Raw genomic sequence first — 15,779 nt, 5'->3', positions numbered from 1 at the left:
CTAACATGCATGCATGTGGTCCAGTTAGATATGACTGGACCTAAATATGTGCCAATGTCCTATGAACCTTCTTAATAATTGTGTTTGTTTTCTACCAGTTCTATTATAAGTTAGAACTGGACTTGTGTAATTTATCTCAGAATTAATTTTGAACAAGGTTTACAACTTGAAGAATAGAGGTTAAAAGGTTAAGTTTACTCCCAGTAAACAGAACATATTGTATTTATTATCTATACTTACCCCACTGTTTATATATCGCAGATAATCTAAAACTTAACAGTCTCATATCAATACAGTTTGTATTTCATGTTAGAACTATAAATTGTCTACATGTTCATGATGTTCAACTTAACAAAAAATTGTTCTTAAGTTTGTAATTAAGGTGGACCATATTCATTAGAGAGTATTTGAAAATAAAAACCTGTAACCTTTTTAATAACATAGTGATTTTGGTAAATGCCATTTGGAAGGTCAGTGTCTGTCAATATAGTTTGTTAGAGTTCTATAAATCTATTAAATAAATGATTTAAAATCAGAAATTTTTTTTATATTGCTTATTTTGCACTGTTTATTTATCTATGTAGTATATATACATACTCTGACAATGTCTGAATTTTGCTTTAGTAATTAAAAAGTTTTCCATTAGTTCTTGGGTCTGATGTTGAACATTTCTTAACAAGGTTAATGAAAGGTAAAGGAATGAATGCATTGACCATAACAGCAATTGTTCACCTGTTCTAATTCTTAACAGTATCATTAAAATGTGAATCATCTTGGTCAAAGGTCTTTCATTTGAATTTGATTGAATGGTACTGCTAACTAAGTGACAATTGACTGGCTGTTGTGGTCATAAATTGTACCTCCCTCTGCATAGCTTGAATTGTGAAATACGTATTTACTCTAAAAACCTTATGGGCAACTTTTTATTATTATATGAGAAAGATGCCCATATGAAGGTTTCTGCAGTAAATATCATGTATTTCACAATTCAAACTATACAGAGAGAGGTACAGTTTATGACAATTAAAAATTTTGTGAAATAATTATGAACAATATGGCAAATGAAAATAAGATTTTTCATAATTTGCATTTGAAGATTTACAGACCTCAAACAGACAATAATTATGTTTTTATGTTTTTTATTCTGAAGGAAATGTACCATTGGTTGATGGCAAATCTTTGATAGTCTCCTGTGTCAAATTTATTCACAACTTTTTCTTGACTAGGTGTGATTTATAGCTTATAAAGACACTTTTTTATTGTGGAAGACCATACGTTTACCTAGTTTGTCTTTTGATTTTCTGTGTTGTAGGGTTGTTGTCTCACTCTGACATCTCCCTTTATTCACAGGTGATCTAGGTATAATTTTACTTTGCTAGAATTGTCTCCCATTTAAAAATTGTTCTTTAACAAGCAAGAGAAGAAATATACTGTCCTGAGAGCTCCTAGAAAATCCTTAAGTTTATTTATGTTGTCAGTACCATTCCTTATTTAAAGTTATACCCTGAAAGATAAACGTCTCTTCTATCTTGATTGATTGATGTTTGTTTTATGCGACCACAGCACCAAAGTATTCCTACAATTACCACTCTATGGTAAAGCAAAGCTTGAACAACAGTTTAAAAAACATATTTATCACAGTAAGTGTTCTACATAGATTTCTATATAGCCAATGAACATACATATAATCTTTACATGTACATTACAATCTTTATTTACCATGAAATGTCTGTTGTATCATAAAGGAACTCAATATTGATTTTTCCTCTATTTTTTAATGTTTTATACATGATTTATAATGTTTTGGTTTTCTGGGAGGATTTAATTAAGTACCGAACATTTTTAAACAGTGTCATAAAAAAATAAATAAGAATTCAGAAATCTTTTTGAAATATGTGGGTTAAAAGCTGACTTTTATGTTGTGTCTACTTGATTTGTACGTACAATACCAACTTTAAATAAAGCTTCTTACATGTAAGTACTATTATTTATTTACAATATTTTATGGGAATGATTCAATTGTTGATAATAGCAAATTATTAATTAACCGAGGTTATCAATTAATTGGCTATTTATCCATGCAAACCAGAAGACTCTGTTTCTTACAGATAATACCCTGACAACTATTTATATTGGTTGTTAATAAAAAGTTATTAAATTATTAATGATTTCACTCTTTTGATACATCGACACAGTGCATGTAGATTAACAATTGATTCTAACTGTGCTTAGTTCTAAAGTAGAGCAGTGAATAGCTTTCAATTTCAACAAGACATACAAGGTTTTCAATTGAACTGTTCCTTTGACTGAATAGAATATTTCATTGAACGCTCAGTTGTAGTTCTTTATATTGGACGTGCTGGAGATACTATATTAATATTTTAATTGAAATCAAGAAAGATGTGTTTACAGTCATACATATAATAATAATTGTATAGGTTTACAGTCATACATATAATAATAATTGTATAGGTTTACAGTCATACATATAATATTAATTGTATAGGTTTACAGTCATACATATAATATTAATTGTATAGTTTTACATAATAATTGTATAGGTTTACAGTCATACATATAATATTAATTGTATAGGTTTACAGTCATACATATAATAATAATTGTATAGGTTTGATTGGGGTCAGGATTAAATATTCTGTCTCTCATTCAAAGATCTGTATTGACTTCACTTGTTTAAATTGGTTATGTTCTTACGGTATTGAATGTCTTTATTCACATCCCTTAGGACTATATCCTCAAAACAATCAAGTGTATTTGGACCTTTTCTGTAAACTCCTCAGGACCCTAAATAGGCTATTATCTCTTTTGTGGTAAGCTAAACATACTTTAAGTAACTTAGCCTGTCAGTTCTGTGGGTCAGGTCTTTTAGAGCCTTTTACAAGTGTATTGGCCCTTGGGGTAAGTTTTGGCAGTCCTCACAACCTGTAAAATCAGGAACATTTTGTTCACTTATTAAACTCACTGATGTGGCATAAAGAAATCACTAATCAATCAATCAATCAATATCAAACTCACTATACTTTTTAAAAAGATGTGACCTCCCTTTCGGCTTTTAAGGTTTTATTTTACTGGTATTTGATGCTATCAAGGATAGTTTTTTATCACAAACTATTGCCATGCAGCTATTGGCATTACTTAATGTCTGTCATGTCTGTAGTCCATTGTGGATTTGCATGTCTTGGTCCATCTTGGTTAACTTATATTTTTAAATCTTCACTTCATAAATTGTTTTACGAATTTCAACAAAACTAGGCCACCATTTCTAAGGTTATCTTGTTTGAAAATTATGATCCTGCCTACCAACCAACATGGCAGCCAAGGCTTAAATTATAACATAAGGGTAAATAGCAAATATTGTCTTATTTAGTCTTAGATGCATGATTTTTTTTTTATTAGTTGTTGTTGGCTTTGAACTAGCTGTCGGTAACTGCGAGTACTCTCAGATCTGTACTTAGTGTCTTTTTGTTGTGAGGATGTATAAGTACCCGTCCATGTCCACTCTGTTTTTGTTAGATGTATTTCTATTTGTATCCATCTGATGAGTTGAGCCTTTTTCAACTGATTTTTATACGCCCGTCAAAATTTAGATGGGACGTATTATGGTATACAAATGTCGTCTGTCTGTCTGTCAGTCTGTCCTTCCGTCCGTCTGTCCGTCCGTCTGTCTGGCATAAACATGTTGCACCGTAACTTGAGAACGACTTATCCAAATTTCCTGAAACTTAACATAGTTGTTTCTTATGATGGTCAAACGATCTGTATACTTTTTGGTGAAAATAAGATTAAAACTTTTTGAGTTACAGGACTTAGTAACTGAAACAGGTGTGTGTTTTTTTTCTCATGTCGCGCCGTATCTCAAAAACAATTTATGATTATTGCTTAAAACTTTACACACTTCTTAGATATATTAATCTTAAGATCTGTATACTTTTTGGTGATGATTCAAAATTTTATTTTTGAGTTATTGAGTATTTTGTAAAAAAAGGGGGAGGGGTTTTTCACATGTCGCGCCGTATCTCAAAAACAATTTATGATTATTGCTTAAAATTGTACACACTTCTTAGTTATATTAATCTAAAGATCTGGATACTTTTTGGTTTTGATTCAAAATTTTATTTTAGAGATATTGATTTTAAAAAAAAAAAATTAGGAGGTTTTTCACATGTCGCGCCGTATCTCAAAAACAATTTATGATTATTGCTTAAAATTTTACACACTTCTTAGTTATATTAATTTTAAGATCTGTATACTTTTTGGTTTTGATTCAAAATTTTATTTTGGAGATATTGAGTTTTTTGTAAAAAAAAAGGGGGGTTTTCGCATGTCGCGTCGTATGTCAGAAACTATTTATGATTATTGCATAAAAGCTCACACACAAGATGACGGGTGTATCATGCGCTCATGGCACAGCTGTTTATTATAGTTTGTTCTTATGATGTACTGTTACACCACTGACACTGTCCCAGGTTAGGGGAGGGTTGGCACCTTCAAACGAGTTGTACCCAGCCACATTCTGTATGTGCCTGTCCCAAGTTAGGAGCCTGTAATTCAGTGGTTGTCGTTTGTTGCTCTGTTACATATTTGTTTTTCGTTCATTATTTTGTACATAAATTAGGCTGTTAGTTTTCTTGTTTGAATTTTTTATATTTGTCATTTTTGGGCCTTTTATAGCTGACTTTGCGATATGGGCTTTGCTCATTGTTGAAGGCCGTACAGTGACATATAGTTGTTAATTTCTGTTTTATTTTGCTCTCTTGTGGAGAGTTGTCTCATTGGCAATCATACCACATAGATATAAGAAGATGTGGTATGAGTGCCAATGAGACAACTCTCCATCCAAGTCACAATTTGTAAAAGTAAACCATTATAGGTCAAAGTACGGCCTTCAACACAGAGCCTTGGCTCACACCAACCAGCAAGCTATAAAGGGCCCCAAAAATGACGTGTAAAACAACCTTCTTTTTATATTATATATATATTTAAAAGAAAGGTGAAAGATACCAAAGGGACATTCAAATTCATGTCATGATGAGTTGAAAAAAAACCTTAAACAATAAGGGTGCTAATTTTGTTTGGTGATTTCTTGTTAAAGAGATCTACAAATAAGTTATGGTGAAAATATTAATGGCTTTACAGGAGATGTTGCTTTTAAAATACATATTTTTGCATTATTGACTATAATCTTGAAAACTACCTGCAATTGTGTATGGTCATGGTGGTGGGGGAAATGGGAGTTGTTATTAATGGTTACAAATAACTTGTAGATTTCATTCTGGCAACATGTAAAACTCCTCAAACATGCACTAGGAACAAACTTGAACGGTGTTTGGCTGTACCATTATTGAGTTTGATCCTTTAATGATTAAACATGCACTAGGAACAAACTTGATCAGTGTTTGGCTGTACCATTATTGAGTTTGGTCCTTTAATGATTAAACATGCACTAGGAACAAACTTGAACGGTGTTTGGCTGTTCCATTATTGAGTTTGGTCCTTTAATGATTAAACATGCACTAGGAACAAACTAGAACAGTGTTTGGCTGTTCCATTATTGAGTTTGGTCCTTTAATGATTAAACATGCACTAGGAACAAACTTGAAAGGTGTTTGGCTGTACCTTTTTGAGTTTGGTCCTTTAATGATTAAACATGTATCTTTACTAGGAGGGTTCATAATAGGCTTTATTTCACTTTTACAGAATGTTGAAATGTTACACATGGTGTGGCTAGACAGTAATACATGATATGTGATGAACAAGTACGAAATATTAGGAGTCGTAGGCGAAGGTATGTATTATAAGGTGGAAATATTTGGAGTGGAAGAAGATCTTGACCTAACTCCATATTTCAGCTAGTGATCAAGTTAAGTTTTTGTGATTTAGGTCAGTTTCTCAGATACTATAAGTAATACTAGGTTAACTATATTCGATGAATAGAATGATTGTAATATGTTCATGTCCATCTGGAAGAGTTGATAGAGCCTTGACCTTATTTTCATGGTTCATTGGCCAATGTAACATTTTTGTGAATAAGATCTGTTTCTCAGATACAATAAGTAATAGATCAACTATATTTGATGAATAGAATTATTATAATGTCTACTTGTCTGTCTCACAGGATTAAAAGAACCTTGACCTTATTTAATGGATTTTTTATAATATAAAGTTTATGTTATACCTGTTGTAAGACTTTGATCTTAAAAAACATTCATCATAAAATTAAATCATAATCAGTAAAGTTACCTAGGCTAGATATTTCAGCATGTGCACGCTTGCTTATATATTAGTATGGAAATTCTATTTTTATGGTTCGCTCTGAATTGGTATTATATATTGGTTTATCTTTTTGTTGTAGGAGCCTACGGAGTGGTACTGAAATGTCGTCACAAGGTAAGATTAACAATCTTTTATTAATATTTATATTTATATGGGTTGTTCTTTTATTAATATTTATATTTACATGTCTTGATTCATAGACACTTAGCTCCTTTTTAAGCTATTAAGGAAGTGCATGTTACATGTTTTGAAAGTACATGTAATAACAATATTATATTTATTATAAACAAGTACATAATGCTTTGAAAACAACTATGGTTTATTTCATAAAGACCCCCAAAAATAGCGCTTGAAAGATCAATGATGGACACCATATTGTGTAAATAATTCAGACTTTTATAATATTCAAAAGACATTTTATCAACCAGAAATTATTTTCTGTGAAAATGATCATTAGAATTTAACATGATTTGCTTCCTACATGTCATGCCAACATTTAGTTTTCCTTTCTTATTGTTATTTTCCTTTCCTTGATCATTCGATAGTGATGCTATGTAGGCTTGATACAGGATAATTCCTTGATGGTGATGTTATGTAGGCTTGATACAGGATAATTCATTGATGGTGATGTTATGTGGGCTTGATACAGGATAATTCCTTGATGGTGATGTTATGTAGGCTTGATACAGGATAATTCCTAGATGGTGATGTTATGTAGGCTTGATACATTTCCTTTCCTTGATGGTGATGCTATGTAGGCTTGATACAGGATAATTCATTGATGGTGAAGTTATGTAGGCTTGACACAGGATAATTCCTTGATGGTAATATTATGTTGGCTTGATACATTTCCTTTCCTTGATGGTGATGTTATGTAGGCTTGATACAGGATAATTCCTTGCTGGTGATGTTATGTAGGCTTGATACAGGATAATTTCTTGATGGTGATGTCATGTAGGCTTGATACAGGATAATTTCTTGATGGTGATGTCATGTAGGCTTAATACAGGATAATTCCTTGATGGTGATGTTATGTAGGCTTTTTTCAATTAATTCTATTCTAGTTGATCCATAATGTTAAAGAGTGTCCAATGTTGAAGATGCACATTGACCTAGGTGAGCGATACAGGCTCTTTAGAGCCTCTAGTTTATTTTTGAAGATACAGAAAAGGTTTCTGTATGAAAAGTGTTGTACTTATTCCCAACAGTCATATTATGACTTTCATTCTTACTTTTATGTCATATTATAACCTGTTTATACAGGTAAATTACAGATAATTTCATAAAATTAATAAGTTCCTCATTTTGAAGTCTTCTCTCCGCGTATAAGTTTGTTTGTTCCTCTAATAAGTCCCACATTGAATTATTAAACAATAGTTTAAAGAAATCAATTGGTTGTGGATCTTCTCCCATGTGAATATTATGCAAACTCCACCTTTGGAGTTCCTGTGAACAGAGGGTGTGTCACCATGTGTGTGTCAATTCTGGACCAACCATTGTTCTCATCTCCCCCAACATTTATGTCTTTATCGTCCTGTTTATAATTTATATTATATCAAAGTTATTATTGATATCATCCAGGTCAAAGCCTTAAAATTTTGCTTTCATTGTATAAAATCATCTTGTTCAGTATCTTGTCAAGGCATGTAGCCATTTTGACTTCTTATTTTTTTTTGTCCCACCTAGGATAGTAGTAGGGGCATTATGTTTTCTGGTCTGTGTGTCCGTCCGTTCGTCCGTCTGTCCTGCTTCAGGTTAAAGTTTTTGGTCAAGATAGTTTTTGCTGAAGTTGAGGTCCAATCAACTTGAAACTTGGTTCACATGTTCCCTATGATATGATCTTTCTAATTTTAATGCCAAATTAGAGTTTTGACCCCAATTTCACGGTCCACTAAACATAGAAAATGATAGTGCAAGTGGGGCATCTGTGTACTATGGACACATTCTTGTTCAGTTTTATTTTTAGCTGGGTTCCTGGGTATGATATTTTCTCAAAGAGAGTGTCCAGTGTTCAAGCGCCATCATGACTTGGACATATCCCTTTTAACATGAACTAAAATCTAAAGACCACCAGGGTGATATATACATGATACAGGGCAGCGATTCCAAATAAAAATTAAAAAAAACTTGTTCCAAGAATAGCAGCCAGGGACTATGCACCTCATTGCTGCATATGCTGTGTAGTGTTGAAAGGGTTAAAAAGAATTTATTTAGTTACATCTAAAAGTTTTTTCTTTTTAAAATATGGTGTTGACTTTAAGATGTATTTTTCTTTTCTTTTTTTGTTGTTGTTGTTTACTTGATGTTTTATTGTCCCAACGTCTCCTTTTTACTTATCTAAGAAATAAAAATGACATAAAAGGAAGCCTCAGTGAAATCCCCTTTGAGGAATGGATATTTAGCAATACCAAAAAGAACTATTGTCCATTTGTCATAAATTTTGATATGGACATTTTTTCTGGTTAATAAAAAGACCAGAAAGGATACCTAAGTGTATGGTCTTAACTTCACAGTTACAACAACACTTCATGTTTAAAAGGAAGTAACAGTTGAAATTGTTTGGGTTGAAATGTAAACGTAATTGGTATTTTAATAATGCATTCGTATGGATGTAATACCACTCCATGTATACATTGTAAAACTAATGACATGTTTTTAAATTCCTTTTTTGTAAAATCCATGATTTTTATGATAACATCTGTTTGTACTTGCTTCTATTCACTAAACCTAGAGGTAAATTGATTAGAAACCTAATTCTGTGTGAACATATGATCCCACTAAACAAGTTGAATATTGATCGTTAAACATTGGTAGTGTCATATTACTTATCTTCAATGAAAACAGTTGGACTGTATAAAACTGTTGTATTGTAATTGTTTGTTAGAAACTTAATGGTATACATATTGGACCCTGTATCTAGGACATCTTGGACCCTAGTATAGTAAATGTTTGTTAGAAACATAATGGTACACATCTTGGACCCTGTCTCTTAAGACCTCTTGGACCCTAGTATAGTAAATGTTTGTTAGAAACAATGGTATACATCTTGGACCCTGTTTCTTAAGACCTCTTGGACCCTAGTATAGTAAATGTTTGTTAGAAACATAATGGTATACATTTTGGACCCTGTATCTAGGACCTCTTGGACCCTAGTATAGTAAATGTTTGTTAGAAACATAATGGTATACATTTTGGACCCTGTATCTAGGACCTCTTGGACCCTAGTATAGTAAATGTTTGTTAGAAACAATGGTATACATCTTGGACCCTGTCTCTTAAGACCTCTTGGACCCTAGTATAGTAAATGTTTGTTAGAAACATAATGGTATACATCTTGGACCCTGTATCTAGGACTTCTTGGACCCTAGTATAGTAAATATTTGTTAGAAACATAATGGTATACATCTTGGACCCTGTATCTAGGACCTCTTGGACCCTAGTATTGTAATTGTTTGTTAGAAACATAATAGTATACATCAGACTAATCATGCTAATTGAACATGTGCATCCCCTCCAATACAATCAGACTAATTGAACATGTGCATCCCCTCCAATACAATCAGATAAATTGAACATGTGCATCCCCTCCAACACAATCAGACTAATTGAACATGTACATCCCCTCCATTACAATCAGACTAATTGAACATGTGCATCCCCTCCAATACAATCAGACTAATTGAACATGTGCATCCCCTCCAATACAATCAGACTAATTGAACATGTGCATCCCCTCCAACACAATCAGACTAATTGAACATGTGTATCACCTCCATACAATCAGACTAATGGTACATTCCCTCCCCTCCAATACAATCAGACTAATGGTACATTCCCTCCCCTCCAATACAATCAGACTAATGGTACATTCCCTCCCCTCCAATACAATCAGACTAATGGTACATTCCCTCCCCTCCAACACAATCAGACTAATTGAACATGTCCATCCCTCCAACACAATCAGACTAATGGAACATGTGCATCCCCTCCAATACAATCAGACTAATGCTACATTCCCTCCCCTCCAATACAATCAGACTAATGCTACATTCCCTCCCCTCCAATACAATCAGACTAATTGAACATGTGCATCCCCTCCAATACAACCAGACTAATTGAACATGTGCATCCCCTCCAATACAATCAGACTAATTGAACATGTGCATCCCCTCCAACACAATCAGACTAATTGAACATGTACATCCCCTCCATTACAATCAGACTAATTGAACATGTGCATCCCCTCCAATACAATCAGACTAATTGAACATGTGCATCCCCTCCAATACAATCAGACTAATTGAACATGTGCATCCCCTCCAACACAATCAGACTAATTGAACATATGTATCACCTCCATACAATCAGACTAATGGTACATTCCCTCCCCTCCAACACAATCAGACTAATTGAACATGTGCCTCCCCTCCAACACAATCAGACTAATTGAACATGTGTATCACCTCCATACAATCAGACTAATGGTACATTCCCTCCCCTCCAATACAATCAGACTAATGGTACATTCCCTCCCCTCCAATACAATCAGACTAATGGTACATTCCCTCCCCTCCAATACAATCAGACTAATTGAATATGTCCATCCCCTCCAACACAATCAGACTAATTGAACATGTGCATCCCCTCCAATACAATCAGACTAATTGAACATGTGCATCCCCTCCAATACAACCAGACTAATTGAACATGTCCATCCCCTCCAACACAATCAGACTAATTGAACATGTCCATCCCCTCCAACACAATCAGACTAATGGAACATGTCCATCCCCTCCAACACAATCAGACTAATTGAACATGTCCATCCCCTCCAACACAATCAGACTAATGGAACATGTGCATCCCCTCCAACACAATCAGACTAATGGAACATGTCCATCCCCTCCAACACAATCAGACTAATTGAACATGTCCATCCTTGCTATACAATCAGATTAATGAACATGTCCTTTCCCTCCAACACAATCAGACTAATTGAACATGTGCATCCCCTCCAATACAATCAGACTAATTGAACATGTCCATCCTTGCTATACAATCAGATTAATGAACATGTCCTTTCCCTCCAACACAATCAGACTAATTGAACATGTGCATCCCCTCCAATACAATCAGACTAATTGAACATGTCCATCCTTGCTATACAATCAGATTAATGAACATGTCCATCCTTGCTATACAATCAGATTAATGAACATGTCCTTTCCCTCCAACACAATCAGACTAATTGAACATGTGCATCCCCTTCAATACAATCAGACTAATTGAACATGTCCATCCTTACTATACAATCAGATTAATGAACATGTCCTTTCCCTCTAATGCGATTCATAGATTAAACAATTTTACTCCAAATATATCAGAAATCACAGTAAAGAATACATTTGATATCCTAACAAGTGTCAACTTAATATGAAAATGAACACATGTCTCAATGGGTGTTTCCCTATTTATTGTGACTATAATAAACTTATGATTTATGATCATATCTATAACTTGGATCATTCTTACTCCCAATTATTTATTGTTTGAGAATAGGTAAATAAAGTGGTATTGAAATGGAGGCTCAGGGGAGGAAGCTACACAAGATTTATATCATTTTTTTATGAAATGAAACAAAGGATGAAGAAAATCATGACAATTCTTTAAAACTTAATTGAAAAAGTTTGTATTTCAAGTACAATTTTAAATCCTTCTCTTTTCTATTTAACATGATCATGATGATAAATGACAGGTTATCAACTAGTTCTTTGCAGGAGACGAAAGTTTAAAATCATTCAACAATATTTATAAGAAGTGATTGTCAACACTAAATAATTTTAAATCTTCATGGTCAATCAGATGTTCTTTTAATCTGAATAAAATATGCTATGGTAAAGAATTCACTTGGGTAAATGTGAAGTTATGGATAAAGAATATGCCATGGTAAAGATTTCACTTGGGTAAATGTGTAGTTATGGATATAGAATATGCTATGGTAAAGATTTCACTTGGGTAAATGTGTAGTTATGTATATAGAATATGCTATGGTAAAGATTTCACTTGGGATAGAATATTTACTTTTCAACAGACTTACTTTCATGTGAGGCCAAAATTAAAATTAAGTTTGTTTCCCCTTACCCGACCGACCCTCTAAAAATCTGCCGACTGAAATAATTTTTTTCGAAAATCACGTTGTTGTTTTTTTTTTTTTTTTCGTTTCGCTCAAAAGTTCGTTTTTTTCAATTTCGTTTCCTTGTATTTTCAACATTCCGCGAAATCATTGTCGCCCGTGTGTTTGCAGCAAAGGGTAAACAACGTATGCAAGGATACTGAAATTGGAATGGAATAATGTTTTAAATAAATGCATCCGAGCAATCTTAACTACTCTTCCATTCTAGCTACGCCTCCCAATAACAAAATGCGTTGCGAGAATGGCCGAGTAGTTACGATTGCGCATCCGAGCTCACCCTTGAGCTTAAATGTTAGGCCTGGTGTTTCTGCCGTGTTTGTGGTAAATCCCTGAGTTCGCCTTTATCAGTGGTTGACTCAATAAGTTGTATATTGGCGTGCTATTTATGCTATTTTGTTTCATTTCGTAAGTGATATTGGACCATACACTAGTTGTCTTTGGATAAAATAGTAGTTGATTTTTTATCGAGCTCAGTATCATATTGTGTTGTGAAAAGTCGAGATGACTATACCAGATAATGCTTTGATAAAAGTTCTTGTAAGTTCTTATGTCTTTTATAAGCTATAATGGGCTGATGATTAAATATGGTCACACATTCAGGGTTTTGTGAAATAAGATGCCAGTGTTTCATTATTATATTTTTAGTTTCTGTATAGATGGGTTGAATTTTGTTAACATTACTAGCGGTTGCTCCCATTTCGCTGGGCGATGTGTTAGCAAGTTTTCCCTTTCTGTATTTTGTGTTTGATAAAAAAAATTGTTGATTTCAGATATTTGATATCCTCGTTTGAGCTTCTTACTGTTTTTTAAGATCAGTTTTGCTGCTTGTGTTTCTGAGATACCTCAATACTTCACCCTTGATAAATCCTTTCAACATGTTCAATGAAAACACTTTTTGGGTGTGAGCAGTGTCTGTGCAGATATTGATATGTTTCAGTTGGTTTGATATTGGTTTTAATGTCTTGTATCATACTATGCCTTCATTAAAGAATCTTTCTCCTTTGTATAATTATGACAGTGTCTAAGAATATTGTTTCATTACAGGAAAATTCGTAGGTGAACTTTAACTATCATTATCATTTTGTTTCTCTGTGTTGAAAGCATTGTAAAATGTGTTCAAGAATTAACAAACATTGTAAGGTCTGCTAACTCAGCGAATACTGATCCGCACATAGACACACCCAAGGTTTCATGGTAAAGTTTATTGTTAAAAGTAAATTCATAGTTTTCTAGAATAAGTCTTAATAGACGTAGTCATACTCGCTTGGATCACGGTTTGTGGCTTCTAGTATTTCCTTAAATGAAAAACAAGTGTACATATTTTTTGCATCGAATGTTACTAGGTAGCAGTCTCGTTGGGGTTTTATATTTTCAATTGAATTAATAAAACTATAAGAAAAATATAGAACCGTGTCTCAATTTATATGTGGTCTACTCTAAATCACAAAGACATTGATATTTACAAACATTTTCTAGTCTGAAATTGTAAGGTCTTCTAGTCATGCATATTACGTTATACAGTATGTTGTTTTAGTATCAATAAAGTTCAATTTGTTGTTTTTCTGTGTTTTCCTGTGTGTTAGATATATTTCAGGGATTTTCTCTAAAAAAAAAAAAAAAAGCCTACCTACCTACCCACTTCCAAAATGGTGGGTAGGGTAAGGGGAAACAAAGATATTTTTAATTGCGGCCTGACCTTGTTCAGTAGGTGAATATCCAAAATGATTTTTTCTTTTAAGAGTTTATTTATGTGGAGTACTTCTTTTTTGCTAAGACAAATGAACAACAGAATATCACATATAAATAATACAGTACAAATGAATAACACTTTTTGGTAGTATGAGAGCTCAAGTCTATAGTCATCTTGGATCCCAAATGACAGCAGATGATTGTTTCAGATGGTTTTGATGCAATTTATTTAGGTGACTTTGTATCTTTAAGACACATTGATTGTTTGAATGAAATACTTTGGAGCCTCTCATATTTATTTGAGTATTGTAACATTGACACCTTGTTAACACAACTCCTCTGAGACCATTTGACAGAAAGCTCTCATACTTTGTAGGTTTTTGTTGACCATCATGTGTTGTTGATCCTTATATACTGTCATTTTGATTTGACCATTTTCATGGTAGTTAAGGGACTCAGACCATATTTTGACTATTGTACACACAGTTTTATTCCTCATTCATACAGTTGAGGGGGGGGGGGGGGGAGAGGACATTTTAGCAATCTTGTCTATTTTTATTTATTTGTGAGAGTATATTATGTTTCTTTCCAGGAGTCAGGTGAAATGGTGGCAGTAAAGAAATTTAAAGACAGCGAAGGTAAGTTAATACCCTATAATTTGTATCTAATGTCACTGGAAAATATAACAGATAACTCTCAAGTACAGATCATGAAGCATATTTAAATTGGTATTTATAGGGGACTTGTCAAAATAACTTTTTTTTAAGATCATGCCAGAATGACTTCCATTTAGATTAGATATTTTTATGGAAAATATCAAAATCACTACATCGTTTTATAAAAAGTGTAAAGAGTAAATGGATGTTAGTAGAATACTATGATAGTAGTATATCTTCAGTGGTGTTATATGCACTGGACATTAAGCAACCAACAATCAATCAATCAAAGGTGGCATATGGTTTACTCATACTGTGTTAACTCTACCTGTCAGATTATTACAAGTTATATTTCCTGTAATAGTCTTTCTTCAATGGTTGTATGTGGTTTACTGTGAGGTTAATTTAACTGCCTTACTGTGAGGTTAATTTAACCGCCTTTCACTGAAGAAAAGTTATTTTTCCTGTAATAGTCTTTCTTCAATGGTTGTATGTGGTTTACTGTGAGGTTAACTTAACTGCCTTTCACTGAAGAAAGTTATTTTTCCTGTAGTCCCAATGAGTAACCAGGGACTATCTTGGAAGAAAATAATGAGTGATTTTTGCCTGAAGTTAAGCAGAGTACCTTAGTGTCAATTATCCAGTAACTAAAGAACAGTCTGATTATTTGTGTGTAAAACAACGATTTAAAGGTCACCTATCAGATTTATACACTGTATTACCACAATCACTTTCTTTGGATTAATAGTCTCTTTGTTTGAAGTGATTTTCTATTGATGTTATGTATTTCTCACTGTTGTAAGTCAGAGGTTGTTCCTAATATTAAATAACAACATTGTTTGTACATAGGCTTATAGGAAGCTTTTCAAACTTTTAAAAAACCCAATAAACTTGGACTGTTTGTGTTTAAAATATTTTATGAACCATAAATTACATTTAAAAGATAT

The 15,779-nt window shown here is 33.2% G+C and overlaps 1 protein-coding gene across 8 annotated transcripts in view; it reads left to right on the top strand.

Moving 5' to 3' along the window:
- The window catches only part of LOC127726180 (cyclin-dependent kinase-like 5), a 62,256-nt gene that overhangs the window by 6,387 nt on the left and 40,090 nt on the right, over positions 1 to 15,779 (top strand). For all 8 annotated transcript variants that reach the window (XM_052233448.1, XM_052233449.1, XM_052233455.1 and 5 more), the window contains exons 2-4: positions 5,719 to 5,806; positions 6,374 to 6,408; positions 14,769 to 14,814. In XM_052233448.1, coding sequence (XP_052089408.1) covers positions 5,770 to 5,806; positions 6,374 to 6,408; positions 14,769 to 14,814 — 118 coding nt within the window. In that variant the 5' untranslated portion in view covers positions 5,719 to 5,769. The remainder of the gene's footprint in view (positions 1 to 5,718; positions 5,807 to 6,373; positions 6,409 to 14,768; positions 14,815 to 15,779) is intronic.

This window comes from Mytilus californianus, unplaced genomic scaffold, assembly GCF_021869535.1.
Source record: "Mytilus californianus isolate M0D057914Y unplaced genomic scaffold, xbMytCali1.0.p SCAF_17, whole genome shotgun sequence".
In the NCBI taxonomy this organism is placed as follows: domain Eukaryota; kingdom Metazoa; phylum Mollusca; class Bivalvia; order Mytilida; family Mytilidae; genus Mytilus; species Mytilus californianus.
The sequence above is the reverse complement of the archived record's forward strand: the minus strand, read 5'-3'. Positions and strand labels throughout refer to the sequence as shown.